The 15,763-nt window shown below is 48.3% G+C and overlaps 1 protein-coding gene across 4 annotated transcripts in view; it reads right to left on the bottom strand.

The window, feature by feature from the left end:
- Positions 1–6,125: 6,125 nt before the first annotated feature.
- Positions 6,126–15,763, bottom strand: part of LOC129711611 (MORN repeat-containing protein 1-like) — a 156,634-nt gene continuing 146,996 nt past the window's right edge. For 3 of the 4 annotated variants that reach the window (XM_055659379.1, XM_055659376.1, XM_055659378.1), the window contains 2 exons: positions 12,378–12,445; positions 6,126–7,904 (listed from right to left, as the gene is read on the bottom strand). In XM_055659379.1, the coding sequence (XP_055515354.1) occupies positions 7,756–7,904; positions 12,378–12,445 (217 nt within the window). In that variant the 3' untranslated portion in view covers positions 6,126–7,755. The remainder of the gene's footprint in view (positions 7,905–12,377; positions 12,446–15,763) is intronic. The other variant, XM_055659377.1, reaches the window with a different exon arrangement.

The following is a 15,763-nucleotide window of genomic DNA, read 5'->3' as shown; positions in this document are numbered from 1 at the left end:
TGTCCAACCAGCGTGTTGGGTGTGATTCAGATGATGACACCTCGCTGTGTGGCCTGGCGAGGCAGCTGTCCTGACCTTGGAACGAGTCCTGGACGTAACTGAGGAAGCACGCACTGGCTACCGCAGGCCGCCTGTGCCTCAGAGGCAAGGCCGGATGCTTGGTGTGCCTCAGTGTGTCTGTGCTTCTCTCAGCCCTGGTTGATGAGAAGGTGATGTGACTGTTGCAGAGTTCAGAGATCCCTCATGCCGCGTGAATCTAGAGACACGCCGACAAGCCGTGTCCCAAGCGGACATCCATGTGCCGGTGGGTTTGGTGATAGTCCGGCAGCTTTTCATCACTTCCCCAGTGTCGGCAATTTTCCATCTCCGGATTTCTACACTTTCACAAATCCGAGTTAAAAGTCTCAAACTGCTACATTGGGATTTGCACTCACTTTCTTGGCATTATTTGGATTGCATGACGATCAGACTAATAGCTTAACCATTCGGCTAACGTGGCCAAATGTTCCCCTTCCCCCGCGTCTCTTGCATTTCACTTTGGGGACATTGGCTCCACTATTTTTGATCGTTCTCACCATTCATCACATTGTTGCTGCTACAGTTTGACAACTTCCTCCCCCCCCCCACCATGTTCTCTGCAAAACCCACTGGTGGCTGTTTTAAAGTCCATTCCCGTCCACTGTCTAATCTGTTCTCTCTGTACTCCCTGAAGCCTCACCCCTCTGCACCAGACAGAATGGGGTGACTAAACTATCCTGAAGAAGGGTCCCAATCCAATACATCACCTATTCCTTTTCCCCAGTGATGCTGCCTGACCCGCTGAGTTACTCCAGCATTTTGTGCATAGCTTCGGTATAGACCAGCATCTGCAGGTCCTTCCTACACAGTAAATAATGCTAGCTGGGTGAATGTGGGTCCAGGAAATGTCTCTGAGCGTTGCACTTTGACAGATTGACCCTTCCAGAGCCTTGAGAGGTGGATACTCTGCAGACAAATGGCACACTAGTGGTTGCTAAGTTCCAGTTCAACGTTCATGGACTTCTGATGTTGGGCTTATCTTTAGCCACTGTGATGGTGGTGAGAAGGGAAGTGTGCTTCACTTGACTTGGGCACAGTAAAGTGGTGATGGCGAGACCAGACAAAACCAAACCAACAATGCAAAAAAGGTTGTCATTTCAAACCGCACCCAAGTGAGCTGTGAAACAGAGTTCAATACAAATGGCCACGAGGTTGCCAGAACCCAAAGAACTGGTTAATATAATATCCATCATGGAAGGAAATCTATCTCCTAAGGTCATAAGGAATAGGAGTAGAATTAGGCCATTCGTCCCATCATGGCTGATCTATCTCTTCCTTCCAACCCCATTCTCCTGCCTTCTCCCCATAACCTCTGACACACGTACTAATCACAAATCTATCTATCCCTGCCTTCCTCTGCTGGGCCACTTTAGACCACAGACCCATGGTAGTGGGTGAATAGGACTGGCTGTGGAGTAACTACAGAAGGGAAATAAATGCACCCTCTGTGAAGACTGACACCAAGGACAAGCATCTTCCTTTAGCCAGTCCCAGAAGGATGCTGGTAAAGTACTTTGTGACCCCTCACTGTGTCAGATACTAGGTCAAGGAAGCACAACCTATGTTCTACATTCACCACGTCTCTTGCCAGTGTCCAGTCTCCACAATGCCCAGTCCTCATGTGTGGGCCTGAACCTAGAGTGCTGGCCGACTGTTCAACCGAGTGTGTGTCCGCTCGTGCTGTCTCGGGCAATAAATGCAGATTCCCTTTGTTGTGGGATCACTAGACCAAGATGAGGAGCAGGAATTGCAGGTGATGTTTCCTCTCTCTTGTTTCAGCCTTCTTACGCCTGCTCCCTCCAGATTTGACTGTCCATTGATAGTGACTGACTTCCCATCCTCATGAGGCCTGCACTCATCTCCAATCCTGCTACCTCTATCCCAGCCGGCACGAGTCCATCTTACCCGTCACCCCTGATCTATTGACCAACCACAGCTCCCTGACTCTGGCAGGGTCTCAAATATAATGTTCGCCTCTTTTTACAAAAACTTCTCTCGTCTCCACACTCCCACTCCAATTACTCCCATGACTACGCAGTTCTCCAAGACATCTGGTTTTAGAAGGATATGGGCCAAATACTGGTAGATGGGATGAGTGTAGATGGGGACATGTTGGCTAGTGAGGGCATGTTGGGCCGAAGGGCCTGTTTTCATGCTGTAACTCAATGACTCTGGCCTCTTTGGCTGCAGTGTTTCCTTTAATCATTGATGGTGGTGCCTTCAACTGGCATTGGGGCTGGCTCTACCCTCACCATCGCTCTGGTTTAGTTTAGTTCAACAATGCAGCGTGGAAACAGGCCCTTCGGCCCATTGTGTCAACGCCGATCATAAATCACCTGGACACTAATTCTATCCTACCCCCTAGGGACAATTTACATAAACCAGTTAACCTACAAACCTGTATGTCTTGGGGTGTGGGAATAAAAGGAGTACCAAGGGAAAATCCACCTGGTCATAGGGAGAACGTGCAAACTCCATACAGAGAGCACCCATAGTCAGGATCGAACCCAGGTCTCTGGTGTAGCAACTCTACCGCTGTGTCACGATGGAGATGCGTTGTCTTGGAAAAACTCATCCCAAAACATCTCGGTGCCAGTTTGCGTCCTTAATGCTCCCATGAAATGCCTTGAGGCAGTTCACAGTATTAAGGGTACTACATACACAGCAGATAACTATACAAAAAGGGTGACAAGGTGAGAGGAGGAACTGTGTGATGTGCGGGACAAGTAATTTACACAGATAGTGGTGGGTGCCTGGAATGCACTGCTAGGGGTGGTGGTACAGGCAGATACGATAGAGGTGCTTTAGATAGGCACTGGCATATTATGCAGGGTATGGAGGGATGTGGATCATGTGCGGATAGAGGAGATGAGTTTAACCTGACATCATATTGGGCACAGACATTGTGGGCCGAAGGGCCTGTTCCTGCGCTGTACTGCTCTATGTATAAATGCAGGCTTTTGCTGTTAGTGATAGCCCCTGGGGAAGCGGTGAACTGATTCGGTGTGGGCTGGAGGCTGGAGCTGCCCTCAGAGTGTCTGGGCATTACCCCGTGCATTTGGCCAGTGAGCCATGGGGATCAGCGAGACAATCCCACTGCGGCTTGCTTCGCTCGCAGCACAAGCAGCTGATGTCAGCAGAACCAATCGAAGATAAATTATTCATCTGGCTGCTCCAGTTTCCCTTCTCCCCCTCACTCTGACAGTCCCTTCCTGTGAGATTGGGAGAGTTGTCTGTGTACAGCGACTGTCCCAGGCTTGGCGGCGTTCTGCCTGCTCTCGGAGCAATGAACAATCCGTTGCCTGATGGATGGCGCTGGCAGCAGTCCAAACCCGCACCAGACTATTCCGAATGTTAGCTGATTAACAGAGCATTCATTGTGCTGAAAGGGCAAACCACAAACCAACTCACATCTGCAGGAAAATGCGAGCCCCAGCTGGCAAGAGTTTTTTTTGACAATTACAACTCCGCGATGAAGTAAAGATTGTATTTTACGGTGGGGTGGGTACAAATACAACCAGACGCAGTCCCTCTCCCGGTGACATGTTCTGGGGAGGGGAGGGGAAAGGGGGGGGAGAAAGGGCTGAATCGTCACATGACCCCAAAAATAAAGTGGCACTCACGAAAAGCTGCTGCCCTCTGCAGTCCAACACGTTATCTGTTTTTGGAATTAGGGTTTTGGCAATTCACTGACCTAGATAAGTCTCCCATCGATGCCGCACTCCCCTCAGGCGACTTCGCTGGGTGTGTGTGGATGGCCTGCCTTGGGGTTGCCGCTTCTGGGGCTCACAGCTGGGCGTTATCATTGTGTTGCCGAGATGCCAGCGTGGAGCTGGAGTCACCACATTGCCGGAGATGCTACCACATTCCTGGATAGACAAAAGTGGTGGAGAAACTCAGCGGGTGCGGCAGCATCTATGGAGCGAAGGAAATAGGCAACGTTTCGGGTCCCGAAACGTTGCCTATTTCCTTCGCTCCATAGATGCTGCTGCACCCGCTGAGTTTCTCCACCACTTTTGTCTACCTTCGATTTTCCAGCATCTTGACCAGATTTCTGGAGATAGGACACATAGAAAATAGGTGCAGGAGTAGGCCATTCGGCCCTTCCATCCTGCACCGCCATTCAATATGGTCATGGCTGATCATCCAACTCGGTATCCTGTACCTGCTTTCTCTCCATACCCCTTTAGCCACAAGGGCCACATCGAACTCCCTCTTAAATATAGCCAATGAACTGGCCTCAACTACATTCTGTGGCAGAGAATTCCAGAGATTCACCACTCTCTGTGTACATTTTGTTTAAATCTCATCTCAGTCCTAAAATATTTCCCCTTTATCCTTAAACTGTGGCCCCTTGTTCTGGGAGATGTTGCTATATTATTTGAGGGGTCACTGCAGTGCTGCAGATATCACCATGTAGCTGGAGATGTCATTAGGGTGCTGCTGGGATCACCACATTTTGGAGATGTCACCACAGGGGTGGGGATGTCACCACGATTTGGAGATGTCAGTGTGGGGGGTGGGGGTCAGTGTAGGGTTGGTCAGAGGTCGTCGGTTCAGTGTGTGTGGTTGCAAATCCTTGCTTCACTCCTGATGTCGGCAGCTATTTCACTGCAGGAGTCAATACAACAGTGTCGAACTGCAGAAAACATGCACAACGCGCCACTCTTCCATACTTAACGACCTGCTGGGCATTATGTTCACCCCTGGGGTGAGCGCCATCTCATCCTGTTCCCACACAGGGTGCTGGGCAAAGACTGTGTCGGAAGGAACTGTAGATTCTGGGTTACACCGGAGAAAGACACCAAATGCTGGAGTAATTCAGCGGGTCAGGCAGCAACTCTGAGAAATGGAATAGGTGACGTTTTGGGTTGAGACCCTTCTTCAGACTGAGTGTCAGGGGAGAGGGAATGAGAGCTATGAAAAGGAACAATTAACAAATGAATGAAAGGAATGAAAGAACCAAATCAAAGCCTGCATCGACGATTAAGGAAAGGTGGAGCCCACAATGGTCCATTGTTGGCTGGGGTAAAGGGGATAACGACCCTCCTCACCCTAGTGGTCCTGCTGGTTTCACTGTTCGTATCCTCTCATTATCACCTTCAGTCTGAAGAAGGATTTCGACCCGGAACGTCACCTATTCCTTTTCTCCAGAGATGCTGCCTAATGTTATGTCTATCAGCTCATCCATGAAGGATGGCAACCAGCACAATACTCGTCAGGAGAGTGGGTAGAGATTGACAGATAAGGCTTGTTGTTCCTGCAATATGATCTAGCTGAGGTACTCATGTATAATGGATTCAGTGGGAGAGAGGTAAACTAACTCCTTCGTGGTGAAGCGCAGTGCCAGTGGCATGACTTCGGGCTGTTCAGGCTGATGTTCAGGAGGCACTTTTCCAAACTGCGATCTGGAACTGCTTCTCCCCAGAGACAGAGGCTCGAAGTCGGAGTAGAGAGGGCTGTGGAAGCAACGCTGGTGAGTGGAAGTGCTAATCTAATCCAATGGCAGAACATGGTTGAAGGGTTGGGTGCCCGACTTTGGAACCCATGCTGCTTCTCGCAGGGAGGTTCTTATTTGGCCTCCTTCCAGGCCTGCTTGGTAGAAAATAACACCTCAGGCTCCACTAAAGGGGACCTCACTAAACAGATAGTTAGGCAGCAGCCAGATTTTCACAGTCCTTGATGCTGGTTCTGTGGGGTAGTACAGTGCAAACTCTGCCTGTTTCCTCTACTTTTAGGCAGCTGATAACTCAACAAAGGGGAGTTACTGGGGAGATGAGACTGAAGCTCAGCTTGGACCCACATTCCAAATTATCTGTATTACACCATTCATTGGGATTGGTATTGGTTTATTATTGTCGGTGATTCAGTGAAATACTTTGGTTTGCGTGCTATCCAGGCAAAAGCAAGTTTAATGCAACAAAGGTAGACACAAGTGCTGGAGAAACTCAGCGGGTGCAGCAGCATCTATGGAGCGAAGGAAATACGCAACGTTTCGGGCCGAAACCCTTCTTCAGACTACAACAAACAAATACAACAAACCTTGTACTTCAAGAAGTGGGCACTTTATTCAATCAACACTGAAGAAAGACAACAGAGAGGGAGGGGGAGATAGAGAGTGAAATTAGATTGTCGAACAAGTGTTGGCTGACAAAGCAATGGCAAATCCCACAAGGGGAAGTCTTAAATATCACCACGATGGGCCCAGAGGGTGTGATTGGGAGAGGGATTGGTGGCCATGGGATGAGGGAGGGATGGAGTTGCAGCCTGACAAGCTGGTTCGAAATGGTTGGCTAAAGTACTGATTGAGAACAGAGAGACATTTGGATCAACCTGCTGATAAACCAGGGTGCTGAAAGAAACTTCAGGAAAGGGAGAAATTATTTAGAAAAAGGGAGGGTGAAAGTTGAAGGTTGGAGATACACCAGGTGGCTAGGAAGACCTAGTGGGAACCCTCCACATTCCAGGCCTGCCACGCCACATCTATTACAAGAAATGCAGCACCCTCATCATTCTCCACAGCTTTGGTTTAGTTTAGAGATAGCGTGGAAACAGGCCCTTCGGCCCAGCGAATCCACGCCGGCAAGTTATCACCTGTGCACTAGCATTATCCCACACTCTATGCACAATTCACAATTTTACCAAAGCCAATTAACCTATAAATCTACCGACTTTAGAATGTAGGAGGAAACCGGAGCACCCGTAGAAGACCCACACGGTCAAGGCACAAACTCCGTACAGACAGCACCCGTGGTTAGGATTGAACCCGACTTAACCTAACCCTGCACTTCCCACCAGTGAAGGAATGGATGCAGTGTGAATGGCCCTCACTCAAGAGGGGTCACATCTGAAGTTGCCTCTGTCCTTAGCCGTCCACTGTGACTGGATAATGTAAGAACGGTGCAGTTCATCTTTGCTTGGACCATTGCGACAACTGGAGGTCCCCTGAAAGCAGTTCCCCAGGCACAGTGCAGGGACTGAACCTGCTGTACAAGCCACCAAACGGAGGGGGGGGGAGGTTAGACACCGGCACCGTCACACCAGCCTCCGTAAATAGATTATCAAACCTCAGAGACAAAAAAAATTGCTTTATCTTTCTTCCATCCTGTTTTGCTTCAGAAATACCAAAGTCTCAACGAGACAGAAAGCTTTTCTCAGCAACAGCTGCAGTTAAAGCAATTGGGGATTTTAGAGCTCTTTGCGAAGTGAAAATATTTAAATGCCTGTTTATCAAAAATAAATCTGAACAATGACATATTGGAAGGTATGAAGTAGAATATTATTAAAACTTGCCCTCTGTTCTGGTACAATTCTGCTCTGAAGTGACACCTCCGCTTACAACTGGGACTTTCCTGTCTCTGTTCTTGCTCCCATTTATAGACGGGACTATTTTGGGACAGGGTGTTTACTGCGGTTTAATACATTCCCTTTCACTTCTCAGAACTGGACTCAACCCTGACCCAGATGAATGGATTGCGAATCTCTGCCCGCTGGCTCGAAGAGTTCGACGCAATGTAGTATCGCAGGCTGCCCGTCCCGGGGGACGGTGTCAGGGAGCAGACGTGTGGAGAAAGCAAGTCACAAGACGGGAGACACATCAAGGGAAGTGGTGGGTGGGTGTGGCCCGAAAACAACCGCAAAGATGCTACAGACACGCAGGGTTCTTCAGCGGCATGTCTACTTGCTGAGGACTTTGTGAGGCTCCTTTCTGGCGCCCGTTTTGCTCGGTTTCTTTGGTACGACCTTCAGGAGCTTGAAAGCGGTTGGAAGAGCGCGGCCCAGGAAAGGCGGGCTCGTCATATCCGTCACCATGATCACATATTCGCCTGAAATCAGAGGTGCACTGATTTGAAATGTTTTTGCTTTATTTTTCATTTCTCCCCATTTTCCCCGCGGTTCAAGCACTGAGCTTCACGACTATTGCCCGGGGCTCCAGTGCCATCGTTGTGTGGTCTGACACAAGCAGCCCCATATTTTGATGCCGATTCCTGTTCCTAGTACGAAAGTTTCAGCAACAGAATTGTACGTCACAGAACCTTTAATTTAGTTTAGATTAGACATACAGCGTGGAAACAGGGCCATTGGCCCACCGAGTCCGTGCCGACCAGTGATCACCCTGTACACTAGCACTATCCCTACACGCACTAGGAACAATTTCGAATCTTTACCAAAGGCACTTAACCTACAAACCTGCATGTCTTTGGAGTGTGGGAAGAAATGGAAGCACTCGGGGACATACGGAGAACGTACAAACTCCGTAAAGACAGTACCTGTAGTTAGGATCGAACCCGGGTCTCTGGTGCTGTAAGGCAGCAACTCTACTGCTGAGCCACCGTGCTGCCCATAATCTCTTCACAACAAAGGCCGTTTATCAGTCCTATACTAAGTAGATCTGTTGGTAGCTTGGTAGGTTAATGTGCTATCAGGTGTGGAATCAGGGCCTACAGATCCCAGCTTCACTTTCCGCCCAAGATAGACACAAAAAGCTAGAGTAACTCAGCGGGTCAGACAGCATCTCTGGAGAAAAGGAATAGGTGACATTTTGGTTCGAGACCTTTTTTCACACTCTCCGCATATGTCATGATGCTATCGGGGATGCTACAACCCTACCTAAGCCAGAGAAAAAAATGAACCAGCTGGCAACTCCTGATCTCTCTCATGTGAGCCTAATGTGAGACTGAGCAGTGATGTTGGGATCAGGACCGCACTCACCTTGGGTTGTATAGGCGTTGGACCCCACTCCTCCACTCAATGAATTAGTGCCTCACCTTCCCTCAGTAACTGCGTTAACCCCATACAATGAAACTAAGATCCCTACAACCTAGAAAGAAGGAACTGCAGACGCTGGTTTACACAAAAGTGCTGGAGTAACTCAGCGGGTCTGGCAGCATCTCCGGAGAACATGGATAGGTGACGTTTCGGTTCGGGACCCTTCTTCAGACTCTGATGCATTCCATCAGACCCTTCTTCAGGGAACAAAGATGCCTTGTGAGCAGTGTTTGGGGAATGAGAAGTTGGGCTGGTCAATGAAACGCTGCTGATGCCCACGCTCCAGCAGCAGCTGACAAGTTCTAGGGCAGCAGGAATGTCTCCAGATGAAGCATAATATTAATCTTGGGATGAATCAGACAAATCACAGTGTGTGTGTGTGTGTTCCTCCATTGTAAAAATATTTATTCAGCTGAATCAAAATTGTAGAAGGTTGTGTTATCTTTGTCTTTGGACACATAATACAACGAAAGGGGAAAATGGAGATTATAAGAAAACAGCGGCCCAGCAGTAAGCTCGATGGATCACGCATTTCTGTGGAACATTTCATGACATCCCAGGCCCTTTACAGTCAATGGACTACTTTGAATTGTAGGCCTTGCTGGAAAGTCAGAAACACAGCAGGCAAACTGGGCACAAAATTTCCAAGGAATAATGATCAGGTAGACATAAAACACTGGTGTAAATCTGGGAGATGCTGCCTCACCTGCCTGAGTTACTCCAGCATTTTGTGTCTATCTTCGGTGCAAACCAGCATCTGCAGTTCCTTCTTACACACAATGATCAGGTAATCAGGTATTGGGATGCTGGTTGGAGAATAAATATTGGGCAGAACTCCAGAATTCATAGCCCCGCTCTTCAAAGCAGGACGGGGGATCTGTAACGTCCGAGGGTATGGGTGTACAGCAGCTTGGCTGAATGGCTTAGACTTTAGACTTTCGAGATACAACATGGAAACAGGCCCTTCGGCCCACGTCAACCAGCGATCACCCCATACACTAGCACTAGTCTGAAGAAGGGTTACGGCCTGAAACGTTGCCTATTTCCTTCGCCCCATAGATGCTGCCGTACCCACTGAGGTTCTCCAGCAATTTTGTCTACCTTCGATTCTCCGGCATGTGCAGTTCCTTCTTGAACATACACTAGCACTATCCTACACACTCGGGACCATTTATAATTAACAGAAGCCAATTAACCTACAAACCTGGATGTGTTTGGAGTGTTGAAGGAAACCAGAGAACCTGGAGAAAACCCACACAGGTCACGGGGAGAACATACAAACTCCGTACAGACAAGCACCCATAGTCAGGATAGCACCCGGGACCCTGGCGCTGTAAGACAGCAACTCTACCACTGTGCCACCGTGCCACTCTTCTAATACATATCCCCTCTGATTGAATAGCACTCATGATACCAGCCTGGTTTCGTGCCAAAGTCTCTGGATTGGACCTGAACAGACCTGACGGTGTGATGAGACTCTGCTCGGCACCATTCAACTAATTTCTGTCTTCACGAGCTGCGACCTGTGGTCAGGATGTTCAAGAGATCGCTGGTAGACCCGCCTTGCACCGTGCACTCAGCACAGTGTCCTCTGAGATTGTAATGACATCTAGCATTGGGATTGACATTACACTACGCAACAGGTGGGCCGGTGCGGTTTTTAAAAGGAGAGGTTATTTAATAACCCTAAACCACAGGAGTTGTTTCACTGTTACGATAACAAGGAAACTATGCAGCGTCTCAGAGCTGGGATGCTGACATGCTGAAACTTGACCACAGATTAGGTTTTGCTGTTCACTGATTATCTTCACGGTTTCATGTTGACAGCCAAGGAGAGCTTTTTATGTTCTGTAGAACTAATCACCCCCCTGTCCAGTGCCAGCTCAGAGTGTGCCAGACGTAATGGATTAAAAATATTAAAGTGTCATGTTCACTGTAACACAATGCTGGAAAACTACAAACTGAACAACAATGTCCGCTCTTACAACAGTGACACTTTGTTGGCAGCGAAAGAAATGGCTCAGAATGTCCCAAATGCTTCGCAGCAAATGAACCGCTTGTCAAACGTGGTCGCTGTCGGCGTTTGGCGAAACTAGGCCATCAGTATGCACCCACAGGCTCCGAAAAACCATCAATGGGTTAATGATCAGATCACCTGCTTCCCATGAGATTAGGTTGGGGGAGCTTTCTGAAGGGCACAATGTAAATGCAAGCTTTTCTTTCTTGCACTTGAGGTAATTTATCTTCAACAGCCAAGAGCCTATAGATAGTCAAGAGAGTCATACAGCATAGAAGCAGGCCCACTTGCCCACTTGCCCACATGACCATGCCCCTTTACCATAGTCACACCTGCCTGCGTTTGGCCCATATCTTTCTAAACTTTTCCGTTCCATGTACTGGTCTAAATGTCTTTTAAATTAGGTTATAGTACTTCTAACAATTATCTCCTCTGGCAGCTCGAAAATGTTGCCCCTCAGGCTCCTATTAAATTTGTTCCCTCTCACCTTAAACCTATGCCCTCTGGATTCCCCTACTCTGCGTAAAATTGTGCATTAACCCTATTGATTCCCCTCATGACCTTACACACCTCTATAAGATCACCCCTCGTCCTTCTGCACTCCAAGAAATAATGTTCTAGCCTGCTCAACCTCTCCCTTTAGGGCACGCCCTTGAGTCCTGGCCACATCCTCATAAATATTCTCTTCACCCTTTGCAGCATAACAACATCTTTCCTATAACAGGGTGACCAAAACAGAAAACAATACTCCAAATGCGGCCTCACCAATGTATTGTACAACTGTAACGTACTGTAACTTCCCAACTGCTATACTTAATATTTAAGAAAGATGCTGGAAAGGTCGAAGGTAGAAGGAATGCTGGAGTAACTCAGCGGGTGAGGCAGCATCTATGAGAGAAGGAAATGGCAACATTTCTTCAAGACCCTTCTTCAGACTGAACCCGCTATATTTAATACATTGACTGGTGAAGGCCAAAGTGCCGAAAGTCTTCTTGACCATCCTATCTCCCCGTGATGCCACTGGCCAGTATACAGGGGAGGAGATAGGACAGAGTTTGGAGATTATGGGACCAGGTAAGGGGGGGGGGGGGAGGGGGGGATTGAGGGGGGGGGGGGGGGGGGGAAGGGTTGGCAGATGGAGATCGATGCGGATGGGGATAGGGGTGGATGGAAAGGGGGAACAAGGGGAGAGAGACCCTGGATGGACTGGTGGGAGTGGGAAAGGAGCACAAGGGCCTGAAATTGGAGTATTCAAGGTTCGTACTTTTGGGTTTTAAGCTACCCAAGTGGGATGTGAAGTATTATTCTTCTAGTTTGCGTTTGGCCTCACAGTGGCAGTGGAGATGGCCAAGGATGGACAGGTTGTGTGGGAATGGGGAGGTGAGCTAAGCTGATATGCAACCTGAAGTTGAGGATGGCCATTACAAATGGTCGCCCCTTGATTTTGCTCATAAAGAGGAGGACACATCATGAGCATCTAATGCCATTCAAGAGGTTGTTACTCTTGTCTTACCCAATCTGATGGATGGCAGCTCTGTGCCACTCTTCGTTTTTCTGCCTATTTTGATACTAACGTCTGATCTGTAAAAAAAACATTGGAGTGACCGGTCAGAACAGTTTCATGTCTGTAGGATACAGCATCCTATAATGTGGCACACAAATACCGCACACAATACTGCAAATATGGTCTGAGAAAAAAATGTTTATACTGCCATAGCATGACTCCCCAACTATTATGGTCAATAACTTGACTGATGAAGGCACGCATACCTTTTGCCTTCTTTACCATCTATCCTCTTGTTTTGCCATTTTTAGGAAGCTGTGGACTTGGCCTCCAAGATCCCTCCTGCATCAATTCTCCTGAGGTTCCTGCCCTTTACTGTAAACCTTCCTGCTGATTTAACCTCCCAAAATGTTTTTGCCTTGCACTTGTCCAGATTTTACTTCGGAGTCACGTGAGTGACTACGTGAAGAGCCCGCCTCAGCACGCATGCGCGGCATTACGTTTCAGCAGGCAACAGCGGCAGGCGGGAGTTAGGCTCTCCTGCTACAACCTGAAAGGAAGCTAGGTAAGTCTTACCTTCAGGTCAACAGCGACTCGCAATCTGTTTGTTGCTCCAGGAGGAGCAAAGCAGCAGAAGAAGCGGCCCCCGTTGGACTCCGGGGAAGGAGTGTTCCGTTCCACGGAAGGGGAAGAGCGCCACCAGGACCGCACATGCTGCGGTCCACGGACAGGGAGCTGCACCAGTGTCAGTCCGGACGCAAGCGACCCCCGTTGGACTCCGGGGAAGGAGTGTTCCGTTCGCGGAAGGGGGGAAAGATGCCACCAAGACCGCACACGCTGCGGTCCACGGACAGGGAGCTGTGCCGCGTTCCAGTCCAGAAAACACGGGAGTCAGGCGCTCCCGCTAAAGAATGGACCATCAGGTAAGCCTACTCTGAGGTCGGTTTAACTGACAAAGGAGAGTTCTTTGCTTGTTCCAACAACCAAGAAGAAAGAACAGAACAAGACTCTCCAAGAAACCTGTCCCCAGCTCGGCTCCAGCAGACAGGCGTCTCATCACAGGGGGACAGAGGGCGGTAGGACCGCCAACCCGGCGCTCCGCCATCCCCGACACCGAGCCGAGCCCAGTTCCACTAGCGCCTGAGCAGCGGACTGGATGTCAACAATCCGGCCGGTGGTTCCGATTCGTTGGACGGGGACGTCTCACCGCCCGTTTAGGGCAGAGACAGCCGCCTGAGCCACATGGAGCGGCTCGTGGAGCATAAGCTCCAGCGAGACTTGCTTATGGGGAGCAGTTTCGCAGAGGGAGTTCAGGCACTCCCTCCACAGTGCCTCATGCACTGGCCATTGCTTCTTCCTCATATAAGGACAGCTTTGGCGACCAGAGCTGGGCTGGTCAAGAAGAGGGGCACTGGCTGAACAACATCGGGAGTACGCATGAGGTACAGGAACAGGAAGAGCTGCTGGGTGTGGCCGCTATGTGGTTTCACCACGAGCGAAATGGCTTCAGTTTCAACTGACTACTTACTACCTGTCTTTTCCAAAAAAAAAAAAAAAAACCTCTCCAAGACGTTGGAGAGGCGTTGGATTTATCACGCCACCCCTAAATTGCATTTACTCAAAGTGCCCGCCATTATTGGGGGATACATTGAGCAGCGCATTTAACCTAAATGTTTTTAAAAATGCATTTGATACCTGACGTCGGCTATCATGTCCACCTGCTCATTCCAGAAGGGCAGGGTAGTATGGCAAAACACTTGACCCAAATGTTCAACGGTATACCCCATAACTTCTCTAGTGAAGTCACAAACCTGCCCTCAATCTAAGAAATTAACAGGATCATGAGAATGCCGACCTCACAAGCACAGAACCTGCTACCTGGCATTTACCAAACCAGTCCTTAAAAACTGGACGAAGTGTTCAAACTATTCGGCACAAGAGGGCAGAGTCTGGAATGAGCACCACACAGAATACCAGACAGCAGTACCTCTCCGCGTCCACCAGCGGCATCTACCTCAAGGTACTGGTGAAAGCTCGGGGCCTGCATGCCAAACCCGTAGGTTTTTAGGCCACGGCCCAGAGCAGGCCCCAGGGAAAATGTGCCGCCCCCAACAAACATCATCCCTACAAGAATAAGGAACCAGAAACCAAAGAAAACAGCAATAAGACAGATAAGTATGGTTCCTACCACCACATAAAGGTGAAGGGTTGTACTGACAAGGGGTGGGTGAATCACACCTGGTTAGGAAGCTATCACTTTGGTAGTTATATACAATATCTTGCCACCAATTTAGCAAGCACCCCAAGGGGTCTACCCACCCGCGATGGTGAATGTCGCACCATCATTGATAAACCACTTGAGTATTCACCAGGTAAACCCATTCATGGGATTTGTAACTACTACCATGGAACCAAGATACTTTATGGTAGACATCAACCTTGAAGATGCATACTATTCAGTACCTTCTCATATAAGTTTCGGATACCGCAATTACCTGGATGGAGTAACCATGATGAGCATTGCGGCATTTAAGTCAAAGCTATCCAGTATCAACCAGCCCTGACACTTAAGAAACATCCGTCATGGCATGTCTATATATTAACGACACACTATCCTGTGACACAGCGTTAGCTGCATTAGCTACTAACTTATTTAGCGGGCATTGCCATATATCCAGATATTACGTGACCATCCACAACTTTGTAATCTGGTATTCATTAAGACTATCAGTTATGGTAACATTAACCACCAATCAACTACGTGGCAAAGTATTGGGATAGTAGCAGCATTACCAGCTACTGAACATTGTACCTTTCCTATGAGCTGAGATACTAGTGTTCAAACTATATCCATACCTGTGATATGGGGGCATATGGATTAATCTGGAGTGTTATCATGGAATTATCGGCAGGAAGGATTATGGTTGTACTCTTCCACCTGTTTTGAGTAACATCTTATGTGTACTGATGTGTTACTGAGCTTGTAATACTTAGTGCCTATGCAAATTGACTTAAAAACGTGTTATATATTAACTTACTTAATTCTAGTGAAGCATTTGCTCAGTAACCCACCAAATTTGCATGTTCATTTATAAGTTAACAACATCACAGTGGTGGCATATACCAAACCACTTGGGCAGGGAACATCGATATTAGGTGACAATTTATTAACAATTGGTAACCGTATGTCGTCAAACATATTTGACCATCAGTAACCTCACCTATCAGGTGAGCTAAATACTGTAAACATACATTTAAACCAAAAATATTTGCTGAAATTACTAAGCAATATGGACACCAGATATCGATTCCTTATATCCAATCAAATCACCACGTATTAACTTACGTCACATGAAACCAATTTCAAGGCAGCGGCTATGGAGACATTCCCACGT

The sequence above is a fragment of the Leucoraja erinacea genome, chromosome 30 (assembly GCF_028641065.1).
Source record: "Leucoraja erinacea ecotype New England chromosome 30, Leri_hhj_1, whole genome shotgun sequence".
NCBI lineage: Eukaryota > Metazoa > Chordata > Chondrichthyes > Rajiformes > Rajidae > Leucoraja > Leucoraja erinaceus.
This window is presented reverse-complemented; position numbering and strand designations above follow the sequence as displayed.